Genomic DNA, 21023 nt, shown 5'->3' on the forward strand with positions numbered 1-21023 from the left:
TATGCATTTCTATATTATGCAATTGTGGGATTTGTGCTCTGCAAACGAAGCGAAGGGCTCCCCTCCAACATGCGGCTTCCCCCCATGTTCTAGTCTGCTCGGAATTATGGAGGGTCACCATGTAGGCAGCCCCCCAACAGGGCTCGTTTTACACTCGCCTTCTACAATATTAGGAACACATGCACACTAGTTTTGATTGATTGACACTCTTCATTTAATATTGTTTATTTTTGTGGTTACTGCATCGTCCTGAGCCGTACCTAATAATTTGTCCTTCTGTTGCTTAAAAAGGAGCACCAAAATACTTTTGCAGAGTTGTTTTTCAGTAACAATGATTGTGCATTGCTATTTATATTTATCCATTGTTATTTATTGATGATGTTTGAGTTGTTATTCATGTTGTCATTATGTTGTAATTCGTTTTGGTGTTGCCATGTGTATGAGTATATAGTTCCCTATATGTGTGTATGTTTGTTAAACGACTTGGTTAAATATCTAAATTGATTTGAAATTATAAGTAGTTTTAAAAAAACGTTGATTTAAATTAATGCTAGTTGAATGTATTTTTGGGGGATAACTGTTTGTTTAAATTGCTGTGAAATATTTACATTTAATTTAAATTTTTATGCAGCACAGTGGAGCAACTGTTTAGGGCATTGCCATCACAGTTCTGAGGTCTGAGGTTCAAATGCCGGCTCCGCCTGTGTGGAGTTTGCATGTTCCCCCTGTGCCTGCGTGGGTTTTCTCTAGGAGACTCTAAATTGCCCCTAGGTGTGATTGTGAGTGCGACTGTTGTCTGTCTCCATGTGCCCTGCGATTGGCTGGCATCCAGCTCAGGGTGTACCCCGCCTCCTGCCCGTTGACAGCTGGGATAGGCTCCAGCCCTCCCGCAACCCTTGTGAGGATAAGCGGCTCTGAAAATGGCTGGATGTATGAAATTGTGTTTAATTTAATTGAGTGATAACTGAATGTGTAGTTAAAAAATAGAGATTTGTAAAATAATCTAAATGAATTTTATCTGTTGTTTAAATGTTTAAGTTTTATATTTTAGATTAAAAATGTTCTGTTTTGATGTGGACTTAATCAAAATAATAAACATACTGTAAAATCAACAGTCAAAAATGAAGATTAGCAACGTTTTGATTTCATTACATGTCATTAGCTTGTGTACCCAATATTGTGGCCTCATCCCGCAGCAATGAAATGTGTGTGCGAGCGAGCGATTATGTAAGCACACGTTAACCAATAACTCCCAGCGAGGTCTCGCCATCTGACTGTCATGTTACCTGAGGGGGCGTGGAGCGCGGGGCGGCATATGCTGTTGGGGTAGGAGTTTGTCCTTGCCTCACCACCACCTGCAGGCCTTTTGTGAATAGACCTCCATTGATACAGCCGCTGCAGATAAACATGTATATTTACACCCCATGCACACACTCTCTTGTCAGGCTCCTCAGTACAATATGGTGACAGTCATACAGTAATTTTCAACCTTTTTTGGGCCGGGGAACATATTTCATATTTAAACAAAATCTCAAGGCACACCTACACACTCAATTGCTGCGAAAAATAGATCCACCCGTGTCAATTATGTACTTTGTGTTATCTAACAGAAGAGCATTCATTTTTTCTCTCTGTGACTCTAAAACACTGGCACGGATAGATGACCAGATCCATTTTTTTAATGGATGCTAATTTTTTTGAGGCGGCACAGTTGCTAAGCTGGTAAAGCGTTGGCCTCACAGTTCTGAGATCCCGGGTTCAATCCCAGCCCTGATGGATGGATGGTCAAAAAAATATTCCATCCATCCATTTTCTTCGCCGCTTATCCTCATGAGGGTTGTGGGGAGTCCTGGAGCCTATCCCAACTGTCAACTGGTAGGAGGTGGGGTACACGCTGAGCTGGTCGCCTTGTGCAATTTAGAGTGTCCAATTAATGTTGCATGTTTTTGGGATGTGGGAGGAAACCGGAGTGCCCGAAGAAAACCCACCCAGGCACTGAGAGAACATGCAAACTCCACACAGGCGGGGCCGGGATTGAACCCTCAGAACTGTGAGGCCAACGCTTTACCAGCTGTGCCACTGTGCCGCCAATTTTTTGACCAATTAAGTAAATTTAGATAATTACCCACGGCACACCTGAAGACTTCTCATGGCACACTAATGTACCATGGTACACTGGTTTTTAAGAATCACTGAAGTCGTAATAAGACCTTTGTTATATACTAGGCTACATGGTTAAGTTTTTCCACGTTTATGACACTTAAAACCGCTAAGAGGCAAAATCTATAAAGTCTTAATGCAAAATCCTCCCTCTTCACATTTCCTGCTATGATGCAGAATTTTTCAGACATTCGCTAATAATAATGCAGTACTTTTTAGGAATGTTAAGAATGATAAAAAGCTAAAATGAAGTCCAAATGAAGTAGTCATCGTCTTGCCCCACTTCCTTTCATGCTTCGCTACAGCGGCACCTTTTCTCCAAACGGTGGTTTAACTTATTTTCATAATTGTGCAATGGTTAAGGGAATGCTATCAAAGCTAGCGACAGGAAGTGACATTGTTTTCATTTTGCAATGGGTAAATTGCTTCCAAATCTCTGGGGTTGCGTCAGGAAGGGCATCCAACGTAAAAACTGTGCCAAACAAATACGAGCGTTTCATCTGAGATGACACGCTGCGGCGACCCCTAACGGGACAAGCCGAAAGAAAGTTACTTTATTGAAAAAATTGAGTCAGAGTTTGATTTCCGAACTTCCACTGTATTTCCTCTATTGTCAGTGGTATGGAATTTTTATGCATCCTCATCTTATCTACAATAAAACAGACAGCAACAACATGAGCTGTTAACTTGTTTTTCTTGTTGCGCTTCTTCACCAACTCTTGTACTCAATTAATAAATTATGATATGACAAAACAGTGATTTAAATATACATTTTTTTAAATTAGGACGCACTCCCATACATTTTCCTACCCGCTTAGAGTTCCACTGTGTTTTGGATTTAAACCCTCTCTGAACCAAATAAAATTTTGCAGAGAGAAATTCTGATACTTTCAGAAAATGATACTCTGGAGTTAAAATTTTGGATTATATCAAACCTGTTGCAAATTTGCAACCCCTGCTCAGAAAGGGTGAATAAGCTTTCTGAGACTGGGAAGCACGTCTGGCTTTCACAATGCGTTGATAGTCTTGGGATTTCGTTGAACATTTTCCAGATTGAAGACACCATGTGCCGGCCGTATGTAGCAAAACAGCACCAAACATAGCCAAGACCAGGCCTACGGACACAGCGGCGCCACGTTTTTGTTCCAGAATCCCTTGATAGTCTAGTTCAGGGGTCGGGAACCGTTGAGGCTGAGAGAGCCGTAAATGCCAAAATGTAATTTCAAAAGAGCCACGCAATATTTTAAAAACTAAATACAGGTGTATTTGAGCATTTATGTAGAAGCAACACTTTCAGAGTACAGTAAGTTTCTGATTTATTTTAAATAACATTGTTATGATGTTGCTAACCAATGATGACAAAAGCACTTCTTTCCATTAATGCAACTTCTGGTGCTGCCTGGTTTTGCTGATGTATTTATAGTCCTTAATACGTCGTTAGATTAAGCTTAATGCAGGCATTGAGAGTTCCATCCGTTAATCGTGAACCTAATTCAATTTGATTTGCCATCATGATGGTACGATAGTGAACAGTTCTTGCCAACAATAGCGTGTCGTTTATTCGTTTGATTATCTTTATGCGAAAAGTTGTCAAAAAGTTCATTGGCAACTTCAGGCACGAATGCTTTGGCATACTCCTCCGTCTGTGAATGGCTGTCCAGTCTTGCCGAAAACTGTAGAACTCCCCATTTTTTTTTTATTTCGAGTGATCGTTTACACAATTAGTTGTTGCTGTCTGCTCCGCCTTGGGCCCTTCTACGCTTGCGCTCATCGACTGCTACAGTGAACTACGGCAACCCCACTAGGACAAAATGTCTCTGCTCATTTGCGTTGCCTACATGACAGAAATGGCATTATACAGTATGTAGTGATGAGGGCTCTGCGAGCCATACGCAACATCAAAAGAGCCAGATATGGCTCGCGAGCCATAGGTTCCCGACCCCTGGTCTAGTTCTTGCATTGGAAAAAGCACCCTCGATGCATGTGTGACGTATGTTATTCTGCCTTTCCCGTGCATGCTTTCAGCTGTTTATCGACACTCCAGTTGGAGTTGAGTGCCAAGCTAAAACTAAACACACAATGGGGGAAAATAACATATTATAAATTTATATATACAACACATGCTTGTTTTTTAGCTTTGTTCTTAAAAAGTGCCAGCTTATGGTTAATGCCCTAATGATGACAAGAAAATTCACACACATACACTATGGGAAAGCATACAGAAGTAATATGACAACACTCACAGAAAAACAAGTAAGAGTATGTTCATGAAGTGTTCATGTTCAGTATGTTCCCCCAACCTCCACCCAATAATCGCCCAGATCTGGTAGCCAGCTCATTTCCTTCAAGAATGCCACAATACTCTTGAGATTTCATCGAACCCTGCACAGATTTATGACACCCCGTGCAGGATGTTGCAAAGCAACCCTAAAACATTCCCGACACGAAGCCTTCTGACATTCAGCAAAAGGCTAAACTCGAGCTCAGCTCACGCTGATTGTTTGCAGCGTATGTTAACATTTGTTCCTCGTTCGCAGGTGGAAAAGGGGCCAACAAAAGACGGTCTTCACTTTGAAGAAAGGTATGTTTCTTTTCACAATTTGTGAGCTTTGAATAAACCACGACGTAATGGTATGTTTGTGATTGCTACACAAGCAGGCACTTGGTCTGTTCAAACATTTAGTCAGAAAACGTGGCGGCTAGCTTGCAGACGTTAAAATGCGCCCGATCACATTTTCTCCATGTGTTTTTAACTTTGTCCTTAAGAATAAAAAAATAACTCAGCCTACCTGTTCACAACTAAGGAATGCAAAAACAGGTTCTTGATTCCCATTTGGCCTGTGGTAAAGCTTTGCTGGAGAATGTTTTGAATGTGGGGGGGAAAAAAAGCCAAAATATTTCCAAATGAACCTAAGAACCAGTTCTTGATTCTTATTTGACCCCTGATAATACACTGGCAAGTGATGTTTGGGTAGTATAGTAGTACAATCTGTTTCCAAATAAGCAAGGACTAGATTCAAATGTCACCCACGGTAAGATTTTTTTTAACGGAATCTTTGCATATTCCAAATATTTCACTACCATGATGTAGTGCGCTTTGCATGTAATTATTTGTAATGGGCCTTCCCCTATATTCAGGCTCTGTTGTTTATACTGGTGGGTAAAGCAGACGGGATGTTTGGGGGGGGGGGGGGACCGTGGGTACGAGAGAGGCACAGAACAGAATTCCTGACTAATTTTAGAACTCCTTAAAAGAAAATGGAGGGGAGGTCTGCCGTTCCCAGCTGCTCCCCCTCCAAAAGAAAATAAGTTTTGTTTGTTTTTTTTTTTCTAGTGGAAAGATCAACAGTTTATGATGGTCTTTAGCATCACAATGTATCCCTCGGGGCAGCTTCTGGACTTTCTCATGCACTTCAATTACATTACAGTACAGTTCATACCTGCGTTTCAAGGTCACAGGTTCAAAATTAAATTGTTGTTTACAAAGGTCTTGTTTTTATGTGCTAATGCAGGCTTATCAAAGCCTTTGAATTTAGAAGGGGATGTCACCTTAAATTCAAATGTGAATCATGCTGGGTTAGCAATAAGTTAAGGCGATATAGTTTATGGTAAAAGCAGGTGTCGGAGCATCAAACGGGTGCACCGAAAAGGTTAATCCCACTCTTAACCAGCTATGAGGTGATTCTTGTATTTATCCAAATCAGCTGAACGGTGTGAGGCTGTCTATTTTTAGCCTCCGGGAGGTGACAAGTAGCTCATTGACCTCTATGCTCATTGACCGCGAGGCCACCCTGGTGGGCCGTGTTATCAGCCGCTCGGCTGAGCCGTCGCCACTCACCACTTCGCCTCCCGAAGACTGCATTCACTTAGCGCCTTCGTCACTTGTTGCATCACTTAAAACGGGGGATGGGCAAAGTGTGGCCCGGTCCGTTCTTTGATACGGCTCACCAGCTCACCGAGCATTTCCGTTATCAAGGGTCCTATAGTATTTGTCACATTAATTGATCTCATCCCCACCCCATTGATGAATTTGAATGTTACTACTGAAGTAGACTAAAAATAATAAAGCAAAGATTATTTTTACTAACCTAATAGCGCAATTTCTCAAGTCAGTTTGAAGTTACTGTCACAATATCCCCCAAAATACTCCCCAAATTGATTTTTGTTAATGTCTGTTGCTTCTCAATTATTCTGCTGTTGCTCATTCAGAAAATATAAATTGAAGCAAATGGACTCTTTTCATTTTCTGAATCTGTTTTTTCTTGTTTTTCCCCAAATTAAAGTGTGCATTAGGTAATTATACCACACGGCTAACAAATATATATTCAAATTGTGTTTGGTTTGTAATGAAATTATTGGTTCATCAATTATAATCTAATTCATTATAAATCCTGAAAAAATAATCATGGATGACGAATAGATGAGTGATTCTTAAGTTGGAAGTACTTGAGTTTCATATGCTCATTTACAGAAATAAAATATGGTTTGTTTCAAATTGAGAACTGGGATATATTTTACCTTGATACAAAATGAATGATGCAATAGTTGCACGACAAAGAAGAAAACAAGCAAAATTGACTCAGTGTGAGAACCCCTGACAGGGAACAGCCCAAAGTCACTTCTTTTTCTTGTATAGGTGCTTTTATCCAGAATTGTAATGTTTGTTACATAAATTAAGCGTTTTTTAATACAAAAATATTAGTAAATGTCCATATTCCTCAAGTATGATATTAATTATAAATAATTAAATATGAAAAATGTTGGAATTATTCACCATTAAAATACATTTTTTTTTTAAATTCCTGAATCACTTAATTGTTTTATTTACTGTATTAGTTGTAAATATATTACAAAATTACATAATTCACCAATATAGTATTTATTTAATAATTACCTATTTAATAAATGTAATCACGACTAATCCAATTTAAAATGTGATTTTTTTTTTTTTATTTAAAAAAACTTTATACTGTACTACTATTTTTTTTAAAGCGCATTTATGTCTACAAATGAGCTGGTTCATGTGTTATCTTTAGAAACCAAATGTGGTACAAACTTGCCCACGCTTGACCTAAACCCTCGGCTTAATACTATCCTCTCCCAGGGAGACCCGCCCCCCAGGGTGCCCAGTTCCTTGGTTGAGGTTACTGCAAACATTGACTTTATGTGACTTGGATCCACGGGAGGCGAAGGGGACTGGGGGTGGGGGATCAAATAGCGCAAAACATAACGTGTTATTTTTGTACCACGGCAGTGGACACGACCCTTGCCACTCTCGGCTCACACGTCGAGAGTTAATACTCACGCCGCGTTGCTAACCAAAACAGCAGCACTGTGATGTTACCGCGTGTTGAGTTTAAGGTGATCTTATGTGAGAATGGGTGGCATCTTCCGTACACTTGTTGTCGTGTCTTTGTCGTGCCCCACCCTCCTCAAGCACTCAGGTTACACGTGGCCCTTGCAGACAGATATTTGGACCAGTGAGTCACTGCACAGGGATGGGGCAACAGAGGAACAGTGACGTAGGGTGCTCTAGATGACAGTAGAAAAAAAAAAACTATGGACAGACAGTTTTAAACCTTAATGTGCATGTTGAACCCTACTTCCAAACCCTAAACCAAGGCGGCATTCCTAATATGAAATTCTAACCCTGTCTTGAAAGCCTAACCATGGTTTGTAGCCCCACTTTAAAACCCTGCTTATGGCTTGAAACCATGATTGGAAATCTAGGCTTGACTTGAAATCCCATTTTGAAACTCAAATCAGGCTAGATTTCAGGCTAAGTGGAAACCCTGTCTTGAAACCTACATTCAAAGGTCTAACCTGAAACCTTAAGACAACCTTCTGTCTTAACTTCAAACCAGAACCCTGAGATGAAATCATTCTTTGAAACCCTAATCCAAGCTTGAAACCCAAACTTTTGTTTGAACCATAGACTGCAAGGTGAAACCCTAACCTCACCTTGAAACATTGTCAATCCCTACTTAGAAACTCTAACCTTTGTTTGAAAACCCGTCCAAGGGGTGAAACCCCAATTTGAAACACTAATAGGGGCTTGAAAACATGACCCATGCTTAAAATCCTACTTGGCAGTTCATTCTTGTCTTGAAACTCATTAACTAATTCAAAACCCTAAACTTGAACAGAAACCCCGAAGTCTTATTTAAATCCCTACTTTGACACCCTAACAGTTGTGCATTGTAGTTGTGGCTGCAAGATGGATTTTGTCTGTGCAAGATTGCTATGATTTCCTTTTTCCAGTCAGAACGAGCAAAAAGTCTGACGTTTCTGTCTCAACTTGAGACTATTCCCTTGTTGACATCCTTTCAGACCTCTGCATTGTAATAGTATGCGCCCTTACTGCATGTGCCAGATTACTAGGAAGTGTTTTACTTTCATTATCCACCCAGGTGGCGGTTCTGAGGCTACCCCTTTAAAATGGGAGATATCCAAGCAGATAGCTGACGGCATGGGCAGCCACTCCCCCCTCCCACTCGCCCGTGTGCATTTCTAACCATGTTTGGACTGCTGTTTTAGGGAAGTGCCAGTGAAGTAACCTTGCAGCTACCCTGCCTGTATGCAATGCATTATTAGTTGCTATTACTTAGATCAGCAAATTCCAGCTGACTGACTGGCTGTATTTCTCAATGCCTCTTGGCACTGTGTACTCAGCTTCATTCTCAAATTTACCGTAGTGGTCATGGTAATGGTGTAAACCCCCTGGGAGCAGTGTTGCAATTCAAAGCAGCAAATTTTTTTGAAGTAGTAGACGCGAATGATAAATAATAATAATGTGAAGTTGATGAAAATAAGGTGAATGCAGGAGTCAAAAGTCTGTTTTTAAAAATTGGGGCAAGCATTCATGGGCCAGATAAAATGACTCAGAAGGCCATATCTGGCCCACAGGCCTTCAGTTTGACACTAGTGCCGTAACATCAAGTTACTGTACTGTCGAGGTTCTCTTTTTTTGCCGTGCCAAGTCCCAGTGGAGGAATATTGACCACCTGTTGGCTGTAAAGCACATTTATGATATTATGGTCTGTTTCCTGTGATTGTCTTGCCCGTGCTATAAACAGCAGAGTGCATGAGCGGCATACGCCGCTGGAGGAAACGCCCCGTTGGTGGTTTCACATTACAAGCTGTTAGCATGTCTCAGCTACTGTCTTCATTCCACCTTTAATATGACTAACAGCTGCAGATCAATTTTGCTTTAAAGCATCACGTAAGAGTGTTTGTGAAGTGTTTTTAATGTTTTGGCCACTCCTAAATGCACTTCTTCAGTAAAAGTGTGTTTGACTTTTTGAGTTTGAGTTGTTTGTGTTTGAGATGGAAAGGCATGGTCATAGGCTAAAAAGGCAAGCCTGAATGCTGAGGGTAAAATTATATTAAATTGTTTGGAAGTGAGTCACATGCAATAAACAAGGTCTGGTCATGGCTAAAAAGCCTCACTGATGAATGTTAAACCAAGGTACATGATTTTTTTTCCCCCCTGTCACATCTTGAAAAAAATATTCCATTAAAAGAAATAAAATGACATAAAAATGAATTAACTAAGGTGTCATCCAAGGTTGAAATGACATGCCAATGAAAGCGTGTGACTCATCTGTGCTAAGCCATAACTTGACATAACTTGACCTTCTCGACGTAAACATTGAGCATATTATCATTTCTTCGGACAGCAGTAGCGCCGGTGCTAGTGTGCTAACGCACTAACATTAGTGCTAACACAAACAAAATAATCTGTGGAAGCAGTAAAGCTAAAATTTTTATCGTCATTGAAAGCCAGCGTAGTGTTGAAGTTGTTTAGGCCTTTTTTTACTTGCTTCATTTTAACCTGCTTCTTCTATGTCGTTTGCAGTTTGTTTTTTGTTTTTTTTCGGAGAGGGATAGGACTGTTTAGCAGCTGTGTCCATCAACAAAATTTGACCCAATTTTATACACACATGGAGTTGCTAATGCACACACACACACACACACACCACACACACACACACACACACACACGCAGATTCATACAACTGGCACAAATCAGCTGCTCTTTCCCACATCTCATTACCACTGGATATCGCACACCCTCTCACAAATAAGATCTCCGCAGAAGTGCGACCATGCTGACGTTTCTCAGGATTGCATGTCATTTATTTTTGGGCTGCCCACGAAACTGTCCAACATCACCATGTTTTTACTGAGACAGGGAAGTCCTCTTTGGCTTTTTGGTCTCCCCCACCCCCTCACACCAAAATCCAGTACAGGCTGCTTGTGGTTAACGTAATGATAGTCAATATGTGGACATGTATGGCGAAACTGTACCTGCCATATATAAACAATACATGATTTGCACAGCTGAGCATTAGAGCTTTAAAAAACAATGGGTTAACGTTCTATTGCTGGTCTTATTTTTATTATTTTTGATTGTGGCGTGCATTTAATGTTGTTCCTTCTCTCCAACAGCTCCTCTCTTTTTAATGTGGAGAATGGGAGACCGTTGCATTTCCAGCCCGCAGCGTTAATGTTCGGAAATCAGTAAGTAACTGGCTTTGTGCTGAGACGTGACGTTTGGCTGAATTTAGCACACGCAAAGTGATGTCTCACACACAATGCAATGCGATTTTGGAGCTCTTGATTGATCTTAGAGCCCTTGGTGCCATTCAGGAGAAGGAGTCATGCCATATCACTCGTGAGTCATTTCGTACTTGGACAATTAATGCAGGGCTCGGGTGTCCTCTCACAAATTCTAAATGCAGAGTTGTGCGGGATGGCCACATTGCTACATCTTTGAGATCAGTTAAATCCAACAAAACAGCCTTTATGGGATTTCTGGCTTTCCAAAATAATTGGACCGATTTCTTCCAATTGCATCACTTCAAACGTCATTTCGCGGTTGCAGTGCTCTCGCAAAGTTTCCATCCATCTGTTTTCAATGTCGCTTATCCTCATTAAGGGTGTACACCCTGGAATGGACACTAGCCAATCGCAGGACAAATATACACAAACAAGCATTCATCCTTATAGTCACATCTCAGGAGAATTTAATCTTCAGTGAACCTAACGCGCATGATTTTGGAAAGTGGGAGGAAACCAGAGTACCTGGAGAAACTAGTCATCCACCGGGCCACTCTCTCAAATATTCCATGGTGTAAACCATCCAAGCCACCCAAAGTGCCTGTTGTGAAATGCACCCCAATTAATTAGATTGAACATGCCATGTAGCGCTCACTATTTGGGATCTTATTAATCAGGGCCATATACTTTGAACTTGTACATTTATGGTGACCTGTCACTCAGCGTCCACTTTCTTTTTTGCAGGCCGCTGGGGCTGCCGAGAGCCGAAACCATAAATGTACACAACCCCAGCCAGGAGGTTCCTGTGACGCTGCTGTCCATGTTTACATCCAGCAGGCACTTTTACATACCTTCCTTCCACAGAAGAGTAAGTGCATGGAATAGGATGTTGACGCACCTTTCTCTGGCCTCTTGAAATGACATTTATTTTTATTTTCTGATTTCTTCCAGGTGATCCCACCTAGAGGGAAAACATCTTTTAAACTAATTTTCCTCCCATCTGAAGAGGGCAACGTAGAAAACACATTATTTATAAACACATCAGCCCACGGGCTGCTTTCATATCAGGTCAGTGGATTTTCTCACCCTTTTTTTAAAAATACAGTAGGAATGTGTACGGCTATTAAATATGAGCCAAGCATCATGAAAAACTAATTACAGTCCCAAATTAATTCAACCAAGCTGTAGACAGACATTAGACGTTATGCAAATACTTTTAATAATCTCGTACCACGATAAACTAATGAGTTCAGTTGTTCCACTCCAACTGGTTAGGTTACTCTATCAGTGTTTGTAAAATTAATTGTTGCTGTACCACGCCTAGTTTCTCTTACCAAAATGTAGATGTTAGCCATCTCAAGTAATACTCATTTGGTGATGGAATTGAACCATATTTACCAATGAGAACGTAAATGTTACCATTCTGAGCTTACTGTCATCTACCCGGTTAACCGTATTCAGCCACAAGAATGGTGGGGCCGACCACATTTATCAATATGAATGCTTCCTTGCGCTTTATAACTCAAAACCAAATCTACTTGAATATTTTTAGCCTTTGAATCTTGCTTATTTTAGCCTTTGGGACTCTAGAGACAAGTTCACCTTAAAATGTGAACATTCTAAGATAACTTGCCTCAGCCTTTAGGGCTCAAGATCCACTGAGATTTGGCGATGGCTACGTCCCTTGTGATTTCGAGTTATGCAAGCCACGCGAGTGTAAAAATAAGGTATCCGCTGTTTGTTGTTTCTCCCAGGTCTTTGGTGTGGGTGTTCACCAGGGCTCGATAAAGTCTGTCCAACGGAAGGACAGTCTGCTGGTGTTCCCTCATATACAGAGCATCAAGTTGACCCAAACTCAGGTATGCGTTTATCTGTTTTGGAAATACTGAGTTTCCTAAATCACACACACATTGTTTTCTTCATTCACAAAGACCCTTTTGTGATGCAAAAAAAAGTGTTGAGTCAGGAGTGTGAATAAAAAAAAAACAACATAGTACACAAGTGCTCAATTTAAACAGATAACCATACACTCGTATATTCCTATAATTGGGAACTAATATGATGCCCAGAAGGGGGGAGTGTGTGCATGGATTCGTTTTAGGCAGTGAAAGTGTGTGGAACTACGTGTCTGCATGTTTAAGTGATGTGAAAGTCAAGACGTAGCTCTCACAAGAGGAAGTGACCTGGCTGAATTGTTCTTAAGACTCACTCATTCTGCTAATTTTAAAAGAAAGTTGTTTTGTAACTTGCTGTTCTTGATTGACAAAGTCAGACAGTCCTTGTCACTGTCACAATCAACTGGACGTACCATATCAAGCGCATTTATAAATGTGCATTAATTGAGCACATCTTGACATACTATGAACATTTGTGGGTTCATCATCAAATGTTCTCAAATGTGGCTTGGTCTAACATAAAGTATTTGTATTTAGTAAAACTAGATTACTGTAAATAATTTATTAAATGCTTTTATCCATAAAGCGGTTATCTATTAAAAAGTAATGAAATCCAAAATACGTATACGAACAACAATATATTAAATTAATTACCTTAAAAACTTAAATGTTAATTAAATACTCATTTGGTGCATGTTTTGTACCCAATAAATTCTAAATTGTAAATGTTTTTCATATTTTATTTATTTTATTTTTAAAATTATTTTTAGATTTAATAAGATTTTAATTTTTGACGTCTTTTTTTATTGGCGTATCTAAAGCAATGACATTTTAAACTTTTTTTTGTAGAAATTAAAACCTCACCCCTGATAATGACTCCCTGTTTGTTCAGTACAGTACATACATATCGATACAGAATTTGCAGAAATGCACCATGTTAACATACAGTAAGTCTCTGTCTGTTTCTCCCACAGGAAGATGTGTCCAACATCACCATACTGGGTCTAGTGCTCGAGTGCAGCTTACCCAAGAGTTTTTTCATGAATTCACAGGTAAATTCATTGTCCATATTACTTTTGCTACTCTGGAAGTAAAGTATTTACAATATTCTTATGCTTGGGAAGCCTCAGTATCTCCTCCGTTTTTTTCCTCCTTAGGGTTCCTGCCTCCAGAGTGAGGAGCACCTCAGCCTGCAGATGGACCTGTCAGCACGCGGCGACCAGCCTGCCGACCTGGACAAGCTCAAGCCTTACGTCATTGAGCACATCTTGTTACTGCTAGTGGCCCCTGCTGCTGGACTAGCAGCAGTAGGTGGGTGTTGCCGTGTTGTTGCACCTAGTAAAATAAAGTCACAGAATTGTATTTATGTATGTATGTATTATTATTTTATTGTGCTTGTGAATAGCCTCATTCAACTGTCTGTTTCTTTCGGCTTGTCCCTTTCGGGGTCGCCACAGCGCATCATCTCAGATGAACGCATACATATGTTTGGCACAATTTTTACGCCGGATGCCCTTCCTGACGCAACCCTTCTCAGGGAGTGGAGGCCCCAGTGGGATACGAACCCACAACCCCTGGTTTACCAAACCAGCGCTCTAACCAATGCGCTACGGGGCCTCTAATAGCCTCATTCAACCTGGTCATTTAATCCTCAGGGTATTGAATTGATCGCAACTGGACGGCTGTGGTTACCCTAGATAACATTTTTGCCTCTCTTCAGCTCATCTGTTCTAACTCAGCCTTTTTGCATGAACTGATGAAGGTTGCTCGGATGAGAGGCAAAACATCTTTTCACCCATAGACAGACTTCTGGTTTATAAGTCTGTGTGTTAACAGACTGATTGAACTGGAAAATTTGGATGCATTTGTATTGAATTTGTTTTAATGTATGTCATTTTTTGTATTGTCTTTTCTGCTGCAGGGGAACCAAAAATAGGAGTTTATATGCAAAATTCTGGAAGCAAAAGGCTCCATGTAAAGGTGAGTTGTTTGTGTTTTTGACTAGTTATAAAAAGAAATGTATGTATGATATTGTCTTTCAAATCCCCCAAGGACATCCAGGTGCTGTCCAAAGTGGAAGCCAGTCTGGAAATAAATCGAGTTCTTCTGCGATCAGAAGCAAAAAACTTTACTGAAGTGGCCACCCTCACCCGGAGAGGTGAAATTTTTCAAGTCACCGTATTGTCCTGCTCACTGTTTATTTACCATACGGTTTTCGTGTCTGATTCCAGGTTCTACGCCAGGCCACGGAAAGAAATGTGTTAGTCATATCAGTTTAAAGGTTCTAGGCACTCAGATGACCCACAACCTGGCCGGATTACACACCACACACAGGTAATAATGACACTTTGGACAAATTAAAGGAATACATATATAGATCCGGAAAATTGTTGTTGTTTATTTTTAGGCCCTAACTATCCATAAAACATGCCACTTCACACTTAAATCTGTTCAGAGGTCTGAAAAAATGCCACCGATACAATATTTTGTGATTGTGTGATTTTCTTGGATTTTTTTTTGTTTTGTTTGTATTAATCACGATGACTGCCCCGTTGCACAATAGAAATAAACAAAACCACTAGAAATAATTTGGTTATCAAACCCTCTGTGAATATATTATAAATTAGTTTTGCCAAAAGCAAAGTAGCTTGCACTTACACCCATGCACAATGGAAATCAACAGAAAGACTACCGGTGTGATATCTTTTCTTTATACCTGCTTGTAGGTGGAGCACAGAGGACCTGTCCAGCCTTTTCCAAGTGAAACAAAAAACTACAGAGCAGGTAGATCTGTGGCTGACCAACCCATTCACGCTGCCACTCACTGTGACGAGCGCCAGCCTCTCACACAAACTCCAGGGGGCGATGAAGGTAAATAATTTAAAAAAGAATTTTAAGCCAGTAAATCGCAGGGGAACATTCCCTTCATGACAGCTCTAAATTTGTGATAATGAGAGAAGATATTTTTTTATATATAGCCCCTTCTACACTTAAACACAATCCACAAACTGAAAATCTGCAAATAATACATGCCCATTATAATTACATTATTTTTCTTACTCCAAAAACCATTGAAAAGAGGGAATGCACTGCCAAAAAAATGTTTTCTAAATAAAAATGAGGGCACCCAAAAAAAAAAAAAAATATATATATATATATATATATATATATATATATATATATATATATATATATTTGGGGAAAAAATATCCGGGGACTGTATTACTGTAAAATCTCGTTAAAATGTGCTTATAAAGATTAATGGTTGTATAGTCGCAATATAGTGACACTGGGTAGCATGCTGTACAACTGGTTAGAGTGTCTTCCTCACAGTTCTGACAACCGGGTTTCAAATCCCAGCCCTGCTTTTGTCGAGTTTCCATGTTCTCCCCATGCATACTTGGGTTTTCTCTGGGCACTCCAGTTTCTTCCGACGTCCACCAAAACATGCATGGTAGTTAGGGTAATTGAAGACTCTAAATTGCCCTAAGGTTTGAATGTGAGTTCGAATGATTGTTTGTTTATATGTGGCCTGTTATTGGCTGACAACCAGTTAAGGCTATGCCTCCTGCCCAAAGTAAGCTACGATAGCCTCCAGCACTCCCACAACCCAAGCCAGGAGAAGCGACTCTGAAAATGGATGACTTGATGGATCGTCACACTGTAGGGGGACTTTGCGTACTTTACCGTTCTTACTATGGCGCCCTCTGACTACCAGGTGGTGAACTTCAACAGCCCGCTGACTGTGCCACAAGGCTGTTGGCCCGTGTTATCCCTGCAGCTCTTCAACAGGGCCCTGCCGGCCAGCCACTCCTTCACGCTCGACCTGTACACCGAACTGGGCACAACCGTGCGCGTCCCCCTCTACTTTCATGCTGATCCTTCCAAGGTAAGAAAAAACGAATTTTGCCGAGTAACTGTGGAGAAATCTACTTTGATATAATGTTATAAAATTGAGTACTGACTAAGGAAATGTGTCAATTTTAGTCTTGTTGGATCTCAGTATGCTTTTTAATACCGTCGATCACAATATATGGCTAAATTGGTTCGAAACGTGGGTAGGACTAAATGGTTCAAGCAAATCCTTACAGTGTTCAGGTCCTACCTGGAAGAAAGGAGCTACTTTGTAACCATTGGAAGTGCAGCACACTTTCATTTGCGTTATTGAAAGGTATTTAAAAAACAAGCAGCAAATTAGCACATTTTTACACAAGCTGCCGATTAGGAACACCTCACACTGTTACTCAACACGCAGACAGTTGAGAGACTGACCACTCTACACTCTCCTTCGCTGACGCCCATGTCACTCACCAACCCAGAGGCCGCCTTTTAAAACCATGCACACTCAAAGTTGCCGATACTACAGTGGAATGTGAGGGTGGTGACCCCAAATGGAGAAAAATACCTTCACCTCACATGCATGTTATTGTGCTTAATAATGCAAAATCAATTTTTATGCACTTAATCAAGGGGATACTCAGAATACTATGGTCTAAAAATATTCATTAGTCCTGCTGACATAATAATTGTTGGTCTTATACTGTAAAAAAGGTTAAAAACTGTGATCTTCATATCATTTTTGGGCACGGTCATGAAAAATACAAATCATTTTCTTGCAAAACTTTGACATGTCCAATCCTCTTAATCTCCACCAAAGCCCCACCACCATACTATTTATATGGACCAAAGTTCACTTGTTTCATTTGTATTTTTTCTGTAATAAAAAAATAATTCAAATAGTTGACATTCAAAATATTGTGGTTTTGAAGAAAGAGGTTTTAAGTTATTTTTGGGGCAAGAAAATATGAAAAATATGTTGATGCACAATCATTTTATAGCAGAACATGAATATTTTTGCTATGAAGGTATCCGAAGGGTAGTACATTTGTGGAGGATTTTTTTTTTTTTTTTTTTTTCACTTCCATAGTTCAAAGTGCATTCCTGGTGATGTGCACTGTTAACATTAACAACCTGGCTGCAAACAGAGAGGAAGATTTTTACAAAAATGTCATCGAATCAGCGTTGCCAACTTTTTGATTTGGTTCCTATTTTGCAACATTTCCATCCATCCATCCATCCATTTCCTTTTCCGCTTATCCTCACGGGAGTCGCGGGGCGTGCTGGTGCCTATCCCAGCTGTCAACAGGGAGGAGGTGGGGTTCTCCCTTAACTGGTCGCCAGCCAATCGCAAGGCACATGGAGACAAACAGTCGCACTCACAATCACACCTAGGGACAATTTAGAGTGTCCAATGAGTGTTGCATGTTTTTGGGATGTGGGAGAAAACCGGAGTGCATGGAGAAGACCCACGCAGCCACAGGGAGAACATGCAAACTCCACACAGGCAGGGCCGGGGTCCAACCCGGGTTTTCAGAACTTTGAGGCCAACGCTTTTACCAGCTGCTCCACCGTGCCGCCACAACATTTCCAATTCCTCTATTTTTTTTTAAATGACCAACAACTTTAACTCTCAAAGAAACAGTAAACATGAGCAGTATCATTTTTAACATTGTTTCTGTCATCGGGAGTCAATCACACCGACCAGCAACAAAGACATGTTACCCACTTATGTTGCAGGAGTAACTTATCCACATTTTGTACGTTTTGATTGAAGGTACATTGTTCTAAAAAAATCTGATGAATTATTTTTAATGGTTTTCAAATCAAATATAACTCGGTGACAAAAATTGCAGATTTTATTTTAAATTATATTTCCCAGTCCTATTGTATAGTAACTATTGTTTACGGTTTCAGCAGGGAGACTTGGTCTTTGAGTCCGAGCAAGAGTGTGGACGACTGTGCCCGATGAAGTTGTCCGAAGCAGGTGAGACATCAAAATGAGTCTCTTTTAAAATGTACTCTTCTTCACAACTAATTTTTGTTCTTAAATTGTCCCCCACCCAGGTCGCTCAGAATGGCAACGAACACTTATTCCAGATTTCTCTCACTCGTCTTGGACAGTGGACAGCAAGCTGGCCGCCGAACTGTTCTCCCGGTGGCAAAACCACAAAGACAATCTGCCTTGCAGGTCAACCTCAAAGAAAGCAAAAGTCATGAAATGATGCCTTTACTGTAATGACTTGTGGCTTATTTTGAGGGTAGCAATCCCCAGCTAGTCACAGGATCTGTGATTAATGATTTTTTTAAAAATGTATGTGTGTGTGGTGTGATATGCTTTTGAGCATAATTATATCACAAGCTATAAAGTCAAAATAGCAACAAAACAGCTGAGAATAGAACAGGTTCACTCAAAGAAAAAAGGTGAATTCATAAATCGTGAACCACTGACGTGTAGATTACTTTATTCCTAGTTATTTTGGGAATTTAAAGGACCAGTAGGACCCTGCTACAAATGAAAAATTGCAAAACTTAAAGATTAAAGTCAGAATTTTTCAGTCTGTCAGTGTAGTTCCATTGTTTTTCATTTTATATTGTACATGCTGGTAGTGCATGAATCACAAAGGAGAGGAGCGGTGCCAATAGTTATGGTAGGAAATGGCTGCGTGTATGTGCTGTGGACTATTTTGGGGATTTTTATTGTGCACGATGGCAGCTGATTATCTTGATTATCTGGTGAAAGGAGTGGTTTCATCCATTCTGAGATAGTTCATGAGCCCCACACTTAATTCCTGCACGTGATGTGGTGCCTTCATTAGGGTACAAAAGTTGGCCATTTAAGTACAACAAGCTTATATCCACTTTTGTGATTTTAATCTTCCATCATTTTTCATTAGCTATGTTCTATATGATCGCAGGTGGACCAGGTTCCCTGTGGATACATCCTCGCCTCTGGATTTTGGTGCCACGCCCATCAACGAGAGGAAGGTGAGCGGCAAAACGGTCACCATTGACACCGCAAGCTTAAAACGCAAAATACTGAAAAAATGAATCTGTCTTTGTGTTTTAGGTGAAAACTTTGTTGCTTCAGAACCCTTCCTCATCTGTGGTTTCTGTGGAAATCCAGATTATTTCCCTTTATCCTTCACCTCTTGGGGCTCTGGATCTTCTCACTAAATGGTATAATAGATGATCATTTAGTTTTGGTTTTGATTTTTATTTTATATACGTGTATATTTGTTTTCCATATTTGCATTCTTCTCTCAGCTTTGCAGTTGTTTTCACAGTTCTCTTTTCCTTTTGGTTACACCTTTGTTTTGCAGGTTTAATATAAGCCCCGTGGCCATCAACATCAGCACTGCTGAGTTCTCTCTTTTGGACGCACCCCCTAAGGTGAGGTTAAATAAAATGAAATTATTTTTTTTTATCCTCGGTTGACAACTCCCTGTGTGCTTATTCAGGTGAGCAAGGACCTGGAGCCCTCGAGGGGTGAAGGGGTCCTGCGCCTGTTGCTGCAGCCCTGGGAGTCCCGGGAGGTTGCTGTCATGTTCAACCCATCCGAACACAAACCCACCACCACTATCCTCATCATCAGGTAAACGGGAGTTTTGAAAAATTCAGCTCCCTAAGTAATGTGTCCCAAGGTAGCCTGTAATTTTCATTTACCCGCCCACCCTAGGAAACCAAATAATTATGCCCTGTCAGTTTCTCTTAGCAAAATGACATTTGGTGAGCATGTTTTACACAATGGACCCACAAAAAAAAAAAATCAAAAAGCCATAACTAAAAAGACACATGAAGTTAGCCATTTTGGTTTGAACTGTTATATTTTGTTCACTTTCAATGGTTCACTTGAGTGGGATTTAAGTAACTGTGTGTCCGTCTGTTTGTGTGCGCACATGTTTCTGTACATTTTCAGGAACAACCTGACTGTGTTTGACATGGTAACAGTGAGGGGCCATGGGGCCAAAGAGCTGCTCAGGGTTGGGGGCAAACTGCCCGGTCCGGGGGCCTCTCTGCGCTTCAACGTCCCTCAGTCCACGCTGATGGAGTGCAGAGATGGTAAGGGCTAAAATATACTTTTTTTTTAAATCATAAAAACCTATTAACAAATGAATGATGGTACCACTTCATCAAATGTTTGCCAGGCCTGCGGGGCAGTAACAAGCCGCTCTTCGCCATCCGCAAGAGCTTCAAAGTGGAGAATGCCGGCGAGCTGCCACTCACAGTCACATCCATGAACGTCAACGGTTACAAGTGTCAGGGCTTTGGTTTCGAGGTGCTGCAGTGTCGCTCCTTCAGCCTCGACCAAAACGCCTCTTCCGAAATCACAGTAGCGTAAGTTGTAGTGGCTGTGGGTTCAGTTACTTTTACTCACTGTAATTTCCGGCCTTTAAGCCGCGACTTTTTTCACACACTTTCAACCCGGCGTTTTTTTCGGTGATCCGGCTAATTTGTGCATTTTTTATAACGGCCACAAGGGGGCACTCGAGTAGAAAACATAAGAGTGAGACCAGTTTAATATATGTGCCAAGGAAGTGACTTTTACTGGTCCGGGCCTGTTAGTGC

The 21023-nt window shown here is 40.6% G+C and overlaps 1 protein-coding gene across 1 annotated transcript in view; it reads left to right on the top strand.

Annotated features, from left to right (window-relative positions):
- tmem131l (transmembrane 131 like) overlaps positions 1-21023 on the top strand; it is a 32640-nt gene that overhangs the window by 983 nt on the left and 10634 nt on the right. Inside the window, exons 3-22 of the mRNA XM_061829661.1 lie at positions 4698-4741; positions 10612-10683; positions 11467-11590; positions 11674-11790; positions 12477-12581; positions 13592-13669; positions 13775-13928; positions 14539-14597; positions 14670-14775; positions 14849-14951; positions 15344-15488; positions 16336-16506; positions 18372-18441; positions 18522-18645; positions 19373-19442; positions 19525-19634; positions 19778-19847; positions 19916-20049; positions 20374-20516; positions 20603-20792. Coding sequence (XP_061685645.1) covers positions 4698-4741; positions 10612-10683; positions 11467-11590; positions 11674-11790; positions 12477-12581; positions 13592-13669; positions 13775-13928; positions 14539-14597; positions 14670-14775; positions 14849-14951; positions 15344-15488; positions 16336-16506; positions 18372-18441; positions 18522-18645; positions 19373-19442; positions 19525-19634; positions 19778-19847; positions 19916-20049; positions 20374-20516; positions 20603-20792 — 2189 coding nt within the window. The remainder of the gene's footprint in view (positions 1-4697; positions 4742-10611; positions 10684-11466; positions 11591-11673; positions 11791-12476; positions 12582-13591; positions 13670-13774; positions 13929-14538; positions 14598-14669; positions 14776-14848; positions 14952-15343; positions 15489-16335; positions 16507-18371; positions 18442-18521; positions 18646-19372; positions 19443-19524; positions 19635-19777; positions 19848-19915; positions 20050-20373; positions 20517-20602; positions 20793-21023) is intronic.

This window comes from Syngnathoides biaculeatus, chromosome 9 (genome assembly GCF_019802595.1).
Source record: "Syngnathoides biaculeatus isolate LvHL_M chromosome 9, ASM1980259v1, whole genome shotgun sequence".
Taxonomy (NCBI): domain Eukaryota; kingdom Metazoa; phylum Chordata; class Actinopteri; order Syngnathiformes; family Syngnathidae; genus Syngnathoides; species Syngnathoides biaculeatus.